Genomic DNA, 13,798 nt, shown 5'->3' on the forward strand with positions numbered 1-13,798 from the left:
AAAAACCCGGGGTATGAACCGACCTTTGACCCCTGTGAACCATTACACCCCTACTGAGAAGTTAGTCTGCATGTTGATAACTTTGTCAACGTCTGCACCCCCCCCCCCCCCCCCCAAATGCGTCGACTTCACGTCAGAGTCGAAGAGGTCAAGCATCCACGCTCGCCGTGATTCAAACCCAAACCGGAGGACGGGAAACTTTTATTGCTCCCACTGTGGACTTTATGCAATAAAACTGTGACAATAACTTTTCATTTGACGAGGAGCAGCTTTGCTTTATTGATGTTTCTTTATTGAATGAAGAACGCAGAGGGAGGAATAAAGAGAGAGAGAGAGAGGGACGGCCGAGACTGTAAAAAAAATCATCTTTAATAACCTGCAGCTTTATTTCTTTACCTTAAACACATGACAGCTGCACGCGTCCGTCAGGGGGCGACACAAAAGGTCGATAAAGAACGGACATAAAAACACTCTTTAGTGGAGATTTGATGAAGATAATGAGGTGTTTGTTTGATTAAAATAATGCAGTGTGATCCTCAGTGTTTACCTCTGTGGTGTTTTATGATGAGTCAGCAGCATTCAAATGCAAATCATGAACATTACTCCTCAAACTCTCCTCGTTTGTGTCGTCAAAGGTTCCTTTTCTAATGTAGATCTTTTTTCTGCAGAGAAATGTTGTTTACATCCTCGAGATGCAGCTCAGAGAGAGATCTGAATAATTAGTTTAATGTTCTTCATGTTCCAGTTGATCTGATCCAGTTTAAGATGTTTGAGATTTAATCCTGCACGCAGATTATGCAGAGATATATTTGTACCACGAGTTATGTTCATGTGGCTGAACACAGCGAGGAGGTTCCTGGTTTGAATTCCCGTCTGTGAGTTAATACTGACGGACTCTTTACTCAGCGGCCTCTACCATCAGTGTGTGAATGTGTATGAATGGATGAGTTAATACTGATGGACTCTTTACTCAGCGGCCTCTACCATCAGTGTGTGAATGTGTATGAATGGATGAGTTAATAATGATGGACTCTTTACTCAGCGTCCTCTACCATACAGTGTGTGAATGTGTATGAATGGATGAGTTAATACTGACGGACTCTTTACTCAGCGGCCTCTACCATCAGTGTGTGAATGTGTATGAATGGATGAGTTAATACTGATGGACTCTTTACTCAGCGGCCTCTACCATCAGTGTGTGAATGTGTATGAATGGATGAGTTAATACTGATGGACTCTTTACACAGCAGCCTCTACCATCAGTGTATGAATGGATGAGTTAATATTGACAGACTCTTTACCCAGCGGCCTCTACCATCAGCGTGTGAATGTGTATGAATGGATGAGTTAATACTGATGGACTCTTTACTCAGCAGCCTCTACCATCAGTGTGTGAATGTGTATGAATGGATGAGTTAATACTGATGGACTCTTTACTCAGCAGCCTCTACCATCAGTGTGTGAGTGTGTATGAATGGATGAGTTAATACTGATGGACTCTTTACACAGCAGCCTCTACCATCAGTGTATGAATGGATGAGTTAATATTGACAGACTCTTTACCCAGCGGCCTCTACCATCAGCGTGTGAATGTGTATGAATGGATGAGTTAATACTGATGGACTCTTTACTCAGCAGCCTCTACCATCAGCGTGTGAATGTGTATGAATGCATGAGTTAATACTGATGGACTCTTTACTCAGCAGCCTCTACCATCAGCGTGTGAATGTGTATGAATGGATGAGTTAATACTGATGGACTCTTTACTCAGCAGCCTCTACCATCAGCGTGTGAATGTGTATGAATGGATGAGTTAATACTGATGGACTCTTTACTCAGCGGCCTCTACCATCAGTGTGTGAATGTGTATGAATGGATGAGTTAATACTGATGGACTCTTTACTCAGCAGCCTCTACCATCAGTGTGTGAATGTGTATGAATGGATGAGTTAATACTGATGGACTCTTTACTCAGCAGCCTCTACCATCAGTGTGTGAATGTGTATGAATGGATGAGTTAATACTGATGGACTCTTTACTCAGCAGCCTCTACCATCAGTGTGTGAATGTGTATGAATGGATGAGTTAATACTGATGGACTCTTTACTCAGCGGCCTCTACCATCAGTGTGTGAATGTGTATGAATGGATGAGTTAATACTGATGGACTCTTTACTCAGCAGCCTCTACCATCAGTGTGTGAATGTGTATGAATGGATGAGTTAATGCTGATGGACTCTTTACTCAGCGGCCTCTACCATCAGTGTGTGAATGTGTATGAATGGATGAGTTAATACTGATGGACTCTTTACTCAGCCGCCTCTACCATCAGTGTGTGAATGTGTATGAATGGATGAGTTAATACTGATGGACTCTTTACTCAGCGGCCTCTACCATCAGTGTGTGAATGTGTATGAATGGATGAGTTAATACTGATGGACTCTTTACTCAGCAGCCTCTACCATCAGTGTGTGAATGTGTATGAATGGATGAGTTAATACTGATGGACTCTTTACTCAGCGGCCTCTACCATCAGTGTGTGAATGTGTATGAATGGATGAGTTAATACTGATGGACTCTTTACTCAGCGGCCTCTACCATCAGTGTGTGAATGTGTATGAATGGATGAGTTAATACTGATGGACTCTTTACTCAGCGGCCTCTACCATCAGTGTGTGAATGTGTATGAATGGATGAGTTAATACTGATGGACTCTTTACTCAGCGGCCTCTACCATCAGTGTGTGAATGTGTAGGTGTGTCCTGCGGTGTGAAAGAGCTTTGAGTGATTTGGGCCGAAGAGGCTGAAACACTTAAAATGTTAAAAACACCAGAGATGCTGATGTGACTTCTTACCTTCTCTCCTCACGTCTCTCCTGTTCTCCCCTTCTCTTTTTCTCTTCATCTCCTTCTCCATTTCTTCCCTTTTTTGTCTGTTATCTTCAATCTTCTCGTCTCCTTTCCTTTCCCCCCTTTGTCCTCCCATCCCTCCTTTTACATTTCCTCCTTCCTTCTATCCTTCACACTGCATTCATGTTTTCCGCCTTCCTCCATCTTTGTATCCTTTTTCCTCTCTCTCATCTCTCCTTCTTCCTTTTCTCTCTCCTCTTTCCTTCACCTCCTTTCCTTTCCTATTCCCTTCGTTCCTTACATTTCCAAGTCATCATCTTCCCTCTCCTCCTTTTCCCTCGTCTCCTTTTCTTTGTTTCCTTCCTTCCTCTCTTCTTCTCCTTATACACCTCTTTCTTGTCTTCCCCTCACCTCCTCCTCCCTGAACTCTTTCTCCTTCTTCTCCTCCTTTTCCTTTTTTTGCTCCCATCTTTTCCCACGTCCCCTCCATTCCTCTTCTCCTCCTCCTGGTTTGTCTCTCACTCTCTGTCTCTTTTCTGTTTGTGTGTTTCCTGACAGGACGGCCATACATGGACATGGAGTAAGGACGGCCCGACGACGCCTCCTCCACCTCCTCCTCGCCTCTGTCTGTCCCCTGATGGCCCCCCGACCTGAACAGGAGAGAGAGAGAGAGAGAGAGAGAAACACAGACAGATAAAAGAAAATTAGAGAGGGGGGGAAAAAAAACAGCAAGCAAAAGCAAAAACTAGAAAGAGAAAGAGAGGAAGAGGGAGGCGGCACATCCATAATCTCCACAGCGGAGAAACACTTAGAGGGAGGGCGGCCACACGGGCGATTCTGTCTATCCTGCAACTTCAGGAACCATCATCACAATTTAATAAGAATCTGAAAGGCTGCGGCGCTGCAACAAATCAGTCATCACAAGGGAGAGAGGCCGGGGCGAGAGAGCTCCAGCCACACAGAGAGAGAGAGAGAGAGGGCAGGATGCAGGGAGGTGGAGGACAGACAGCAGAGTTTTAACACGTTCACTTCCTGGATTTATATCTTCTCACTGCAAGTCCCAGCAGCAATAAACCTGCGTCTGCAATATCAGACATTAACTTTATTATTATTTTACACATATGCTGCTCCTCTGAGACCCGCAGAGAGCTCGAGAAATTATGTTTTTCCACCAGGAGAGTCTGTGTTTTGTTCTGGAACATCTTGTTATTTAGGAGAAGGACGAAAGTTTGTCATCTGGAAACAGAAAAAAAAAAGGAATATTTCAGCTCATTCCTGAGAGTTTGGACTGGAGCGGAGTTTTATTGTGAAGAGCAACAGGAAGTCTCCGTCCCCGCTGACCTGAAGGACTTCAGAAACTCTTCAGAATAAAAGACAGGCAGCGCACCTGTCCGATGCAGCAGCTTTGAAGCTTCTTCACGGCGTTTCTTTTCATGGCTTGAAGGCTCACCGCCCTCTGACCCCTCCCTCTGCCCCTCCTACCCCCTTCCTCCCCCTGTAAACATGTCCGACCACGTCTCTCGCCACCCCGCCCACCTGAGTAAATCAGGTCAGGACAAAAAGTGAGCGAGGGTTCGGTTAGAGCTCCCACGTCAGATCTTTTAGCTCCGCCCCCCTCTCTAAGGGGACAGATCTCTCTGCTGGTGGGACAAGCCTCAGCAAGATGGCGGCCGGCGTGGCGACGTGGCTGCCGTTTGCTCGGGCGGCGGCGGTGGGATGGCTGCCGCTTGCCAAGAAGACGATGCCCAAACCTCCCGTGGACAAAACGTCCCGATCAGACGAGATCCTGTACGTCAACGTCAGCGGAGTCCGGTTCCAGGTGGGTGGACCGTCTGCTCGTCTTTATGTTTTGATGTCTTGTGTAAAACACTTTAAATCGCCATGGTGATGAAATGTGTGTAATTAACTTATCATGGGGCCCGATTACACTGTGGAGCGCCGCTGCATGCACATAACGGCTGAATGAAAAAAGCGGGAAAAAATGTTTAGAGCAAGCGTAGAGCTCTCGCTTTGTGATGAAAGCGGAGGTTAAGCCGCCTACTTTATTTGATCGACAGCTTCGGCCAAAACTGACATTAACGAGCTCTGCAACGAGTTGAAAGGTTGAAAATGTTTTAACATAAATGCACGCCCAAAAAAACGGCTAGAAAAATGTGTGTGCTCGGGGGGTGCAAGGTGGAAAGGAAAACAATTTTACTAGCTTACTCTGCAAGTGAAGGTTGGGATTCCTGTCCTCGAGGTAAAAACGCCCAAAACTACATTTTCAAGAAAAATCTGTTTTTACCGTTAGCTCGTGCTTTGGGTGTCATACAGCTTATAAACTCTGTATTTTGTCATTTGAATAAGCAGCGTCTTCCTCTGTAGTCTGAAGCAGTGATTCTCAAAGTGTGGTCCCAGGACCCCCAGGGGTCCGCGAACCACAGCTTGGGGATCCGCGGAATAATTTACAAACAATTGTAAAAGTGTGCTTTATCATTGAAAAAGCACATCTACAAACTGGGACCTCTTGCACCAATAAAATCAGCTGTTTTGTCCGATACTCCCGCCCACTTTAGTTTTGAATTCTGATTTGATCGTGACATGTCCGTCACTTCATAGTGCACAACGATAAAAAAAAAAAGAAAAACTCAAAACAAAAAAACACCTTGGAGCCAACATTTTCTCAAAGTTTATAAAATGAATTACTTGGAAAGTATAAATGTAGCCTTTTTATCTCCAGAACCTGAGGGGGGCGTAAAGTCTTTTAAATTTACATGAACCCCCCCACGGCTGCTGTATTTGTTGAACAGCAGCCGTGAAAGACGTTCCTTGTGTAGTTCTCATTTGCATGAATGATCAAATAAATGAATTAAGTATTTATTTTCTTTAGGTTCAACTGGCTAAAGAGAAATGAAACAATAGAAAAGCACATTGCTCTTTGCTCTGCAGAGTTTCATCACGCCTGAGGCCCAGAGGCCCCGCGCCCGGCGATGTCTTTCCAATAACTTCCAGTATTTCATCATGAAACACTTTGGATCTCTCTGTCTCTCTTTTGTGCGCCGTGTCATCATTTTAACATCAAACTCAGTTGAGTAATCAGTCTGCTCATCCAGCCTTACCTTAGTGCTGCTGTGTGTCATGTTCCTCGTCGCCCACTGATGTTGTTTTGGGGGCGTTGTCACGTCTGGTACCAACAAACAGAGAACAGAAACACGAGGTGGTGAGCCCAGAAGACTGCAACGAGGAGCTGGTGCAGAGAAAATGATTTTATACAGAAAGCAATAACATGGAGCGTGCGGTTCATTAGGAAGGTAACAGGACCAGAAAACAGTCCCAATGAAGGCAGACAGACCCTCGATGAGGCCGGCTGAAAGAAGAGCAGTGAAGGATTTCAAGTCCAGAAAACTCAGAAAGGCAGGAGACTCAGAGACTTGTTAGAAAGACAAAATGGAAAAGAGATGGGGACTGGATTGTTTGGTTTAAGTCGGTCAACAAACTCAGCTCTCAGAGTCTTTTTCCCGGTCTTTAAGAGTATGATTCATTTATCAGAAGTTTGATTCCTTCAGGTTTGTGTGTGAAATTATTCTACAAACTACCCCAGAATATTTTAATTAGTCAACGTCTAAAATTACTTTAATGTGAAAAAAACAACAACTAAGACTCACAGCGTGTGACAGGAGCGAGCGTCAGTGACAAATTGTTTCCTATCGGAGTGTCCTAACAGCCGACGCGCCATTTTGATTTTCCTCTCTGTCGCTCATGTAGATGGACGAGGAACGAGGAAGGAGGGGTCTCTACACGGCGCTGACCCTCTCTCTCCTCCCTCAGCAGAGCTCGTTAGCTTGTTTTAAAAAGTGTGAATAGTGGTGCTTTAATAATATCCACATCATGATTGAAATGTTGACCTTTGACCTGTGTCAACACCGGAGAAAAACTTTACTCAGCTCACCCCGAGACGTTTACTGACGAGCCTCTGAGTGTTGAGATTTGAGTCAACAGCTCGTCAACACAAAACTCCACCTTCAAAATAAAAGCACCACACTACAGTTTGTGCACCTTCAAAATAAAAGCACCACACTACAGTTTGGGCACCTTCAAAATAAATCACCACACTTCAGTTTGTGCTCCTTCAAAATAAAAGCACCACTCTACAGTTTGCCCAGATTGCATTGACGTGCATTTGGGCGATAATAACAACAAAATGGCTACACAGCAAAAAATAGATTCCGGTAGCTTTCAGGAATCAAACAGCACTGCTGTACTTTGTGCTTCGATAGCAGAACAAGAAGAAAGTTCCTGTCAAGACTTTGTCCTGATTCTCAGAAACACAGTGTGAGGCAGCAGCTTGAAGCCCTTGAGTTAAATATAGAAAAAACAAACGTACAGTAATACTTGCTTTCAATATGGAACGTGGAATAGTAAGTCCTGAGCATTAAACCGGCCTGACCTCGATGTTAGTGACGCTTTAATGCCCCCATCTTACCCGACAACTCAAAAAGTCCTTTTAAATGGAATGCTTGTGTTTCTAACTCAAGGTGGAGGACTGAGTACCTTTTTACGCTCAAGAGAATATTTGATTTTGACCATTTAGGCGGCCCATTGTAACGCTTCTGTTTGTTCATGTGAGTATACTGTTTATACTACACAGGGAAAAAATATTCAGTCATCTAATGTCTGGAAAATGAGACAAACAAGATGCTTTTAAGTTAACAGCAGCTCAGCTTGCAGCCCCTGAAGCTCCACCAGACAGCTTAATTACAAGGACTGATGTTTTCAGAGAGGAGGGGACCTCCACATATAATTTGAGCCCTGGTTAAACATCTCTTTAATTATGCAACTGTGAAGGAGTCATAATGTAGCAGCTCAGCTCACAGCCCTTTCTGACTCTCTGTCAAACAAATAGTGCTAGTCAAAGACGTATGGTCATCTCTGCCCACATTAGAACCAGTTCAAGTCTTCTCTTTTCGTTTCCTGCAGACATGGAAGAACACTTTGGATCGTTATCCAGAGACTCTGCTGGGTTCTTCGGAGAAGGAGTTCTTCTACAACGAGGACACACAGGAATTCTTCTTCGACAGAGACCCCGAAATGTTCCGACACATCCTGAACTTTTACCGCACCGGGAAGTTGCACTACCCTCGACATGAGTGCATCCAGGCCTTCGACGAGGAGCTGGCCTTCTACGGCATCGTGCCCGAGATCATCGGTGACTGCTGCATGGAGGTAAACCTTTTACTCTCTGTGCTGATCGTTAAACTTTTCTCTTTGTCTTATTATTTAATCCACCATGAGCACTTTTTAAATGCTCTACCTCCAATACTACACTTAGAGACTTGAGGTACGAGAAGCTGGTCTTTATTCTGGGAGGTCTCAGAGGGATAATATAAAGGTTTTTTTAGATAAGAAGAAGGATTGTATACATATGGACATACGCACATCCTGGCTGTCAGACAGGAGAAAGCATGCAGGCCTCACCTGAAACTCTGGGGATTGAGAGCAGCTGTCCTCCATCCCATCCCTCTACTTGATTGGTGTCTGGCTGCAGCGTTCTTGACCAGTTACAGTACGACTGGTTTGTCCCAGTGTAGAGGGAGGGAAAGCTTTCAACTTTCAAGTCACTGATTGAGGGGAATTTTTGAAATAGTACACAGTTGAAAGAAGCTGGATTGCTTCTTCTACCTGACGGTTTGAAGCAGTGTCAAGTCTAAATCCATGGTTCCATGGCGTGGGGCCTGATGGAGCTGGACAGGGGACTCAAGTCGTTGGAGACCTGTTTGATGGCATCCTGGAAGGGGAGCACAGTGTCAGTTTTGCCTAAGTTAGTTTCTTAAACATTTGGGCCAATCAGTTTTCTTAATGATCACAAGATAATTGAGATTAGAATGATTATTTGGATTTTTTGGGAGATAGACTTGAGTGTCATCTGCATAACGGAGGTATGAGAGGTTTTGCTTCTCGTATTTTATTGTGTTGTATCGTTTTGTGCCGTTGCGTCTTTGGTTGTATGGCATCGTGTCTTATTGTATCATGTCTTGTAGGATCATTTTGTATTTTGTTGTGTAGTTTTACTTTGTGGATTGTTTTAACAGTTTCCAAACAGGAACCAAAGCAGATCAAAATGTAGTCTTTTACCAAATCTGCTGCTCAATATCAACATGTGCAGACATGTAAGATGAGTTCAGAAAAGATGAAGTAGTTTTGCTCAGATATTCTAGGTATTCCTTGTTCCTCTCTTCTGATTTGTAGATAAATCAGATCAGATCATTTTCTTTAATGCAAGAGTAAATTCTCTACTGTTATTTTTCTGATTTAAAAATAATGTTCCTGGGTCAGGGTGTACGATGGATCCAGGGATCTTTGCCTGTGGCTGATTTAATTTAATGTCGACCCTTGCTGTTTTGTATTTTATCACATCGTTTATTTCTTGTTAGCGGACTTTGTTGCAACAGTTTCCCAACAAATATCTTTCATGTGTGTCGTATCATCCATTTTATTTGGACACTTTTGGTGCAGCACTATCTAATCTTATTATACCTCTATTCATCCTGCTTAGACTTCAGTGTTAACACTTTGTTTCTCTGACTCTGACTGACTTCCTGTGTCTGGTTTCTTCCTAATATTTGACTGCTATGTTGGGTTGTTCGGCTGCTGCTCTTGGAGAACAGCATCATCAGCTAAATTACTGAAATCATTGATGGATCTGAGGGGGATCCTAACCAGCGCTGCTCTCCAACTCTATTATCTAACTGCAGCTCATTAAGCCAACAGTGATGAGCCCTCGGAAACACCAGCAGCTCAGATGCATTCTGATTGGGCTCTTTAGTGCTACTGTTTTTGGCTCACTTTATACCCAATGGCTCTGTAAGTGATTTCTGTAACGAGTCACAAACAACACACCCCTGCTTTATATCACCTTTTTGGTCATATTAGCGCTGCCTTCAGAGCCCTTTAAATCATCTTTGTATCCTTGATTTTATTACTGACTCGTCCACTGACTCATGAATGGATAATTGTTCTTTATGTCCTCACATTTTGGCCGGCTCCACGATGTTCACAAATGTTGATTTTAACTGTGAGAGCTTCTAATTTCTGCTTTTTCACTTCCCCCACAGTTTCCCACGAGTGAGTCCACATGATTTTTATTTTTACTCCTCTAGTAATTTCACAGATCCTGCTGCTTCCTCTCGTTGCCTTTGGCGTCTGATGTAGGATTTGAGAATTGTTTGAAGAAGGATTCTGTTTTTCTAGACGGGTTTATTAGCCAGCGTGGAGGTGGATCGGTTGATTAGCAGTTTTAGCAGTTCCTCGAAATGAATCCAAGATTTTCATGAGACGGTTTCAAGCCTCTTTGTAAACAGATGAAACCTCTGACATGCATGTAGGCTCTCTTCTCCATATATCGAGAATAAGACAATAAATAAGGAGGTTTTTGACAACACCTAAGAGATTTGTAACTTTCTACAATCTCAGTATCAGCTGATTGAAAAACCGTTGGTATATACGGCTTGGTGGGGACTTTCTAAAATCAATGATCATGTCACTAAGCCACAAAGTAATCCACCACTGACCCGTGACCCTGCTCCCCCCCCCTCAAGACAGCTGACAATACAGTGTCATCAGCAAATTTAAGATCGATCTCTTTGGTATACATAATGTGCACTAGGAGTGAGGGCTTGGGTGGTCTCAGGCTTTCTCGCTCCATGTTCTATTGTTTACGGTGAGAAGGCAGACTCAGAGGGCAGAACAAACACCTAGCTGTGGGAGGGGCTACTGCCCTTTGTGATGTCATAAAGGGAAATTTTCAATGCAATGAAATGTTTCATTTGCATGTTTGAGCACACATTTTCTGAAAAGTGGAGCAGGCAAAAGACGGAGAGGATGGACTTTTCTCATGATTGGGGGGTTTGTAGACGGACTAGAGACACATGTTAGAGTTAGAGGAACATGGAGAAGAGGATTTTATAATGTGTGACCTTTAAAGTCTTTCTATGTGATTTTTCACACTTAAATATATAAATCAAGTATCTCCTCTGAAAATAACTCTGTGAGTCATGACTGTCTACAATGGGTGTAACACCCGAGTCCCACTGTCTGTGATGTTTTCAGAGTTTTCAGAGTCCTATCTTCACTTTGTTTACATCGCCAGGACGGCCGGCTGACTCCTCCCCTCGTGTATAAAAGTTGTTTAATTGAGGGACTAGAGAAAAGAAGAATAACATACTGTACTCACTGCTTAACTGTGTTTCTAGATCACGCTCATTTCAGGTAAATTTACATGCAGTGTGAAGATACGAGCAGAATAAAGATCGCTAGCATTAGCATGCTAACACAACAATGCAGCGCAAGTTGTTTTGGTTTCATGCTGGTGCTCAAGGGCGACATCTGCTGGATCAAAAAATCACATATAAAGCCTTTAAGGGTTCAAATTTAGTTTACCCCATATTTAATATGTAATACCATATTGATACCATTTCTAGCTTATATTTCAGCTTCTGTTTTTTATTTGGGAGAATGTTTGTCCTTTAACTTCCTAAACGCCCGTTTTGTCTTTGATTCGTGGTCATTGTTTGTTTCCTCAGCACTAACTTCATGAACTCGTTTGTTTATCTCTTCCTCCCTCTTCTCTGTGAAGGAATACCGGGACAGGAAAAAGGAGAACCAGGAGCGTCTCGCCGAAGACACCGAGGCCAACGAGGGGATGGACGCCCCCCTCCCTCCAAACAGCACCTCCAGGGAGCGTCTGTGGCGAGCCTTCGAGAACCCCCACACCTCCACTATGGCGCTCGTCTTCTATTACGTCACCGGCTTCTTCATCGCTGTCTCCGTTATCGCCAACGTGGTGGAGACGGTGCCGTGTCGGCCCCCTAAAGGCAGCGTGAAGGACCTTCCCTGCGGGGAGAAATACCAGCTGGCGTTCTTCTGCATGGACACGGCCTGCGTGCTCATCTTCACCTTCGAGTACCTCATGCGCCTGTTCGCCGCGCCCAGCCGCTGCAAATTCATGCGCTCGGTGATGTCGGTGATCGACGTGGTCGCCATCATGCCGTACTACATCGGCCTTGTGATGCCCGAGAACGAGGACGTGAGCGGCGCCTTCGTCACCCTCAGGGTTTTCCGCGTCTTCCGGATCTTCAAGTTTTCCCGCCACTCGCAGGGCTTGAGGATTTTGGGCTACACGCTGAAGAGCTGCGCCTCGGAGCTCGGCTTCCTGCTCTTCTCGCTCACCATGGCCATCATCATCTTTGCCACGGTCATGTTCTACGCCGAGAAGGGCACCAAGGGCTCCACCTTCACCTCCATCCCCGCCTCCTTCTGGTACACCATCGTCACCATGACAACGCTGGGGTGAGTTTTGTGTGTATTTGCTGTGACATCTGACTTTAAAGCAGATTTTTTTTATTACTCACTGCCTGCTTAAACGGTCACCACAGAAACAGGCGAGCGGGCGCCTCTCGGGCTCTGGGCAGAAAATCTGCGTTGTTGTGTGTCGGGGACGTGGATGTGCCGTTATTATTGGCTGTGCGGGAGAGTTTTACAGTCTGTTTCCACCATGAAAAGAGATGAAGTGTGAAACATCCAAACTGTGTGTGTGTGTGTGTGTGTGTGTGTGTGTGTGTGTGTGTGTGTGTGTGTGTGTGTGTGTGTGTCCGCCTCCCACTCGCGGCTTCTCGAGTACGGTGGTGTATCTTCACCCTGCTGCTTTCGCCCACATACACTCTCTGCTGCTGCCATGTGGATAGAGAGAGAGTGTGTGTGTGTGTGTGTGTGTGCGTGTGTGTGTGTGTGTGTGTGTGTGTGTGTGTGTGTGTGCATGATGATGATGATGGTGATAGTCTTCACCCTGCACATTATCCATTATCTGCTGTTCAAAGAGCTGCTGGAAACATCAGAAATGAAAGAGGAGCATTCACTGCATCTGATCCATCATACAGCTTCACAACACACACACACACACACACACACACACACACACACACACACACATACATACACACACGTGTCTATATGACTCTGTACTCCTACCTGTCTGTGAATGAGTTAAAGTGTGAGATCAGAGGGTGTGAATGGGAGAGCGTGGATGAGTCAAACAGTTCAGTGTTGTTGTAAACACTGTGATTATTTCTCAACCAATCAATGATCAATACGATCGGTGAAGACTTGAGACACGTTCCCTCACCTGACATTGAAGTCTGTTAACTCCTCCCCTTCATCGACAACGTGCATCTGTTGACAATCAGAGAAGCTAAAGAACGTCGTCCGTGTTTTACAGGATTTAGATTAAATCTGACTCTGCTAGCGTCTACACCCCGTTAGGTAACTGTTAGCATGTGGAGTATGTGTTTGTGTATTTAGCTGTTACCATGACGACTATAGGGCGGGGGCTGAGAGGCTCATTTGTTACATGTTAGTTGAGTTTGGTTTTTGAGGTTCCAAACTTATAAAGCTGACTTGAAGGTGGTGTTATACTGTGGTGGAGCGAGTGAGGAGAGAGAGAGAGAGGAAGTGAGTGAGTTAGAGTAACACTGTTGATGCCGGGGAGCGGAGGAGCAGAGAAACGAGTTTTACCTCTCTTCTTGTTGTTTCCTCTCCTTCCTCTCTTCTTGTTGTTTCCTCACCTTCCTCTCTTCTTCTTGTTTCCTCTCCTTCCTCTCTTCTTGTTTCCTCTCTTTCCTCTCTTCTTCTGGATTCCTCTCCTTCCTCTCCTTCCTCTCTTCTTCCTGTTTCCTCTCCTTCCTCTCTTCTTCCTGTTTCCTCTCCTTCTTCTCTTCTTCTCCATTTCCTCTCCTTCCTCTCTTCTTCTTGTTTCCTCTCCTTCCTCTCTTCTCCCTTTCCTCTCCTTCCTCTCTTCATCTTCTTCCTCTCTTCTCCCTTTCCTCTCTTCTTCTAGTTTCCTCTCTTCTTCTAGTTTCCTCTCTTCTTCTAGTTTCCTCTCTTCTTCTAGTTTCCTCTCTTCCTTCCTCAGTCTTCAGG

The 13,798-nt window shown here is 44.6% G+C and overlaps 1 protein-coding gene across 1 annotated transcript; it reads left to right on the forward strand.

Annotated features, from left to right (window-relative positions):
* The first annotated feature begins 3,496 nt into the window (after positions 1-3,496).
* On the forward strand, positions 3,497-13,313 carry kcnd1 (potassium voltage-gated channel, Shal-related subfamily, member 1). The gene is made up of 3 exons (XM_061058462.1): positions 3,497-4,667; positions 7,805-8,050; positions 11,460-13,313. The coding sequence occupies exons 1-3, from the start codon at positions 4,512-4,514 to the stop codon at positions 12,174-12,176; spliced, it is 1,119 nt and encodes a 372-aa protein (XP_060914445.1). The 5' UTR covers positions 3,497-4,511; the 3' UTR covers positions 12,177-13,313.
* Positions 13,314-13,798: the final 485 nt, after the last annotated feature.

Source organism: Labrus mixtus, chromosome 15, assembly GCF_963584025.1.
Source record: "Labrus mixtus chromosome 15, fLabMix1.1, whole genome shotgun sequence".
In the NCBI taxonomy this organism is placed as follows: domain Eukaryota; kingdom Metazoa; phylum Chordata; class Actinopteri; order Labriformes; family Labridae; genus Labrus; species Labrus mixtus.

Excerpts from the sequence above, each read along its gene's own strand:
- kcnd1 (XM_061058462.1), top strand. The coding sequence starts at position 4,512 with ATGGCGGCCGGCGTGGCGACGTGGCTGCCGTTTGCTCGGGCGGCGGCG. Across the intron at positions 4,668-7,804 it reads TCAGCGGAGTCCGGTTCCAG|ACATGGAAGAACACTTTGGA; the intron begins GTGGGTGGACCG and ends CGTTTCCTGCAG. Across the intron at positions 8,051-11,459 it reads TCGGTGACTGCTGCATGGAG|GAATACCGGGACAGGAAAAA; the intron begins GTAAACCTTTTA and ends TTCTCTGTGAAG.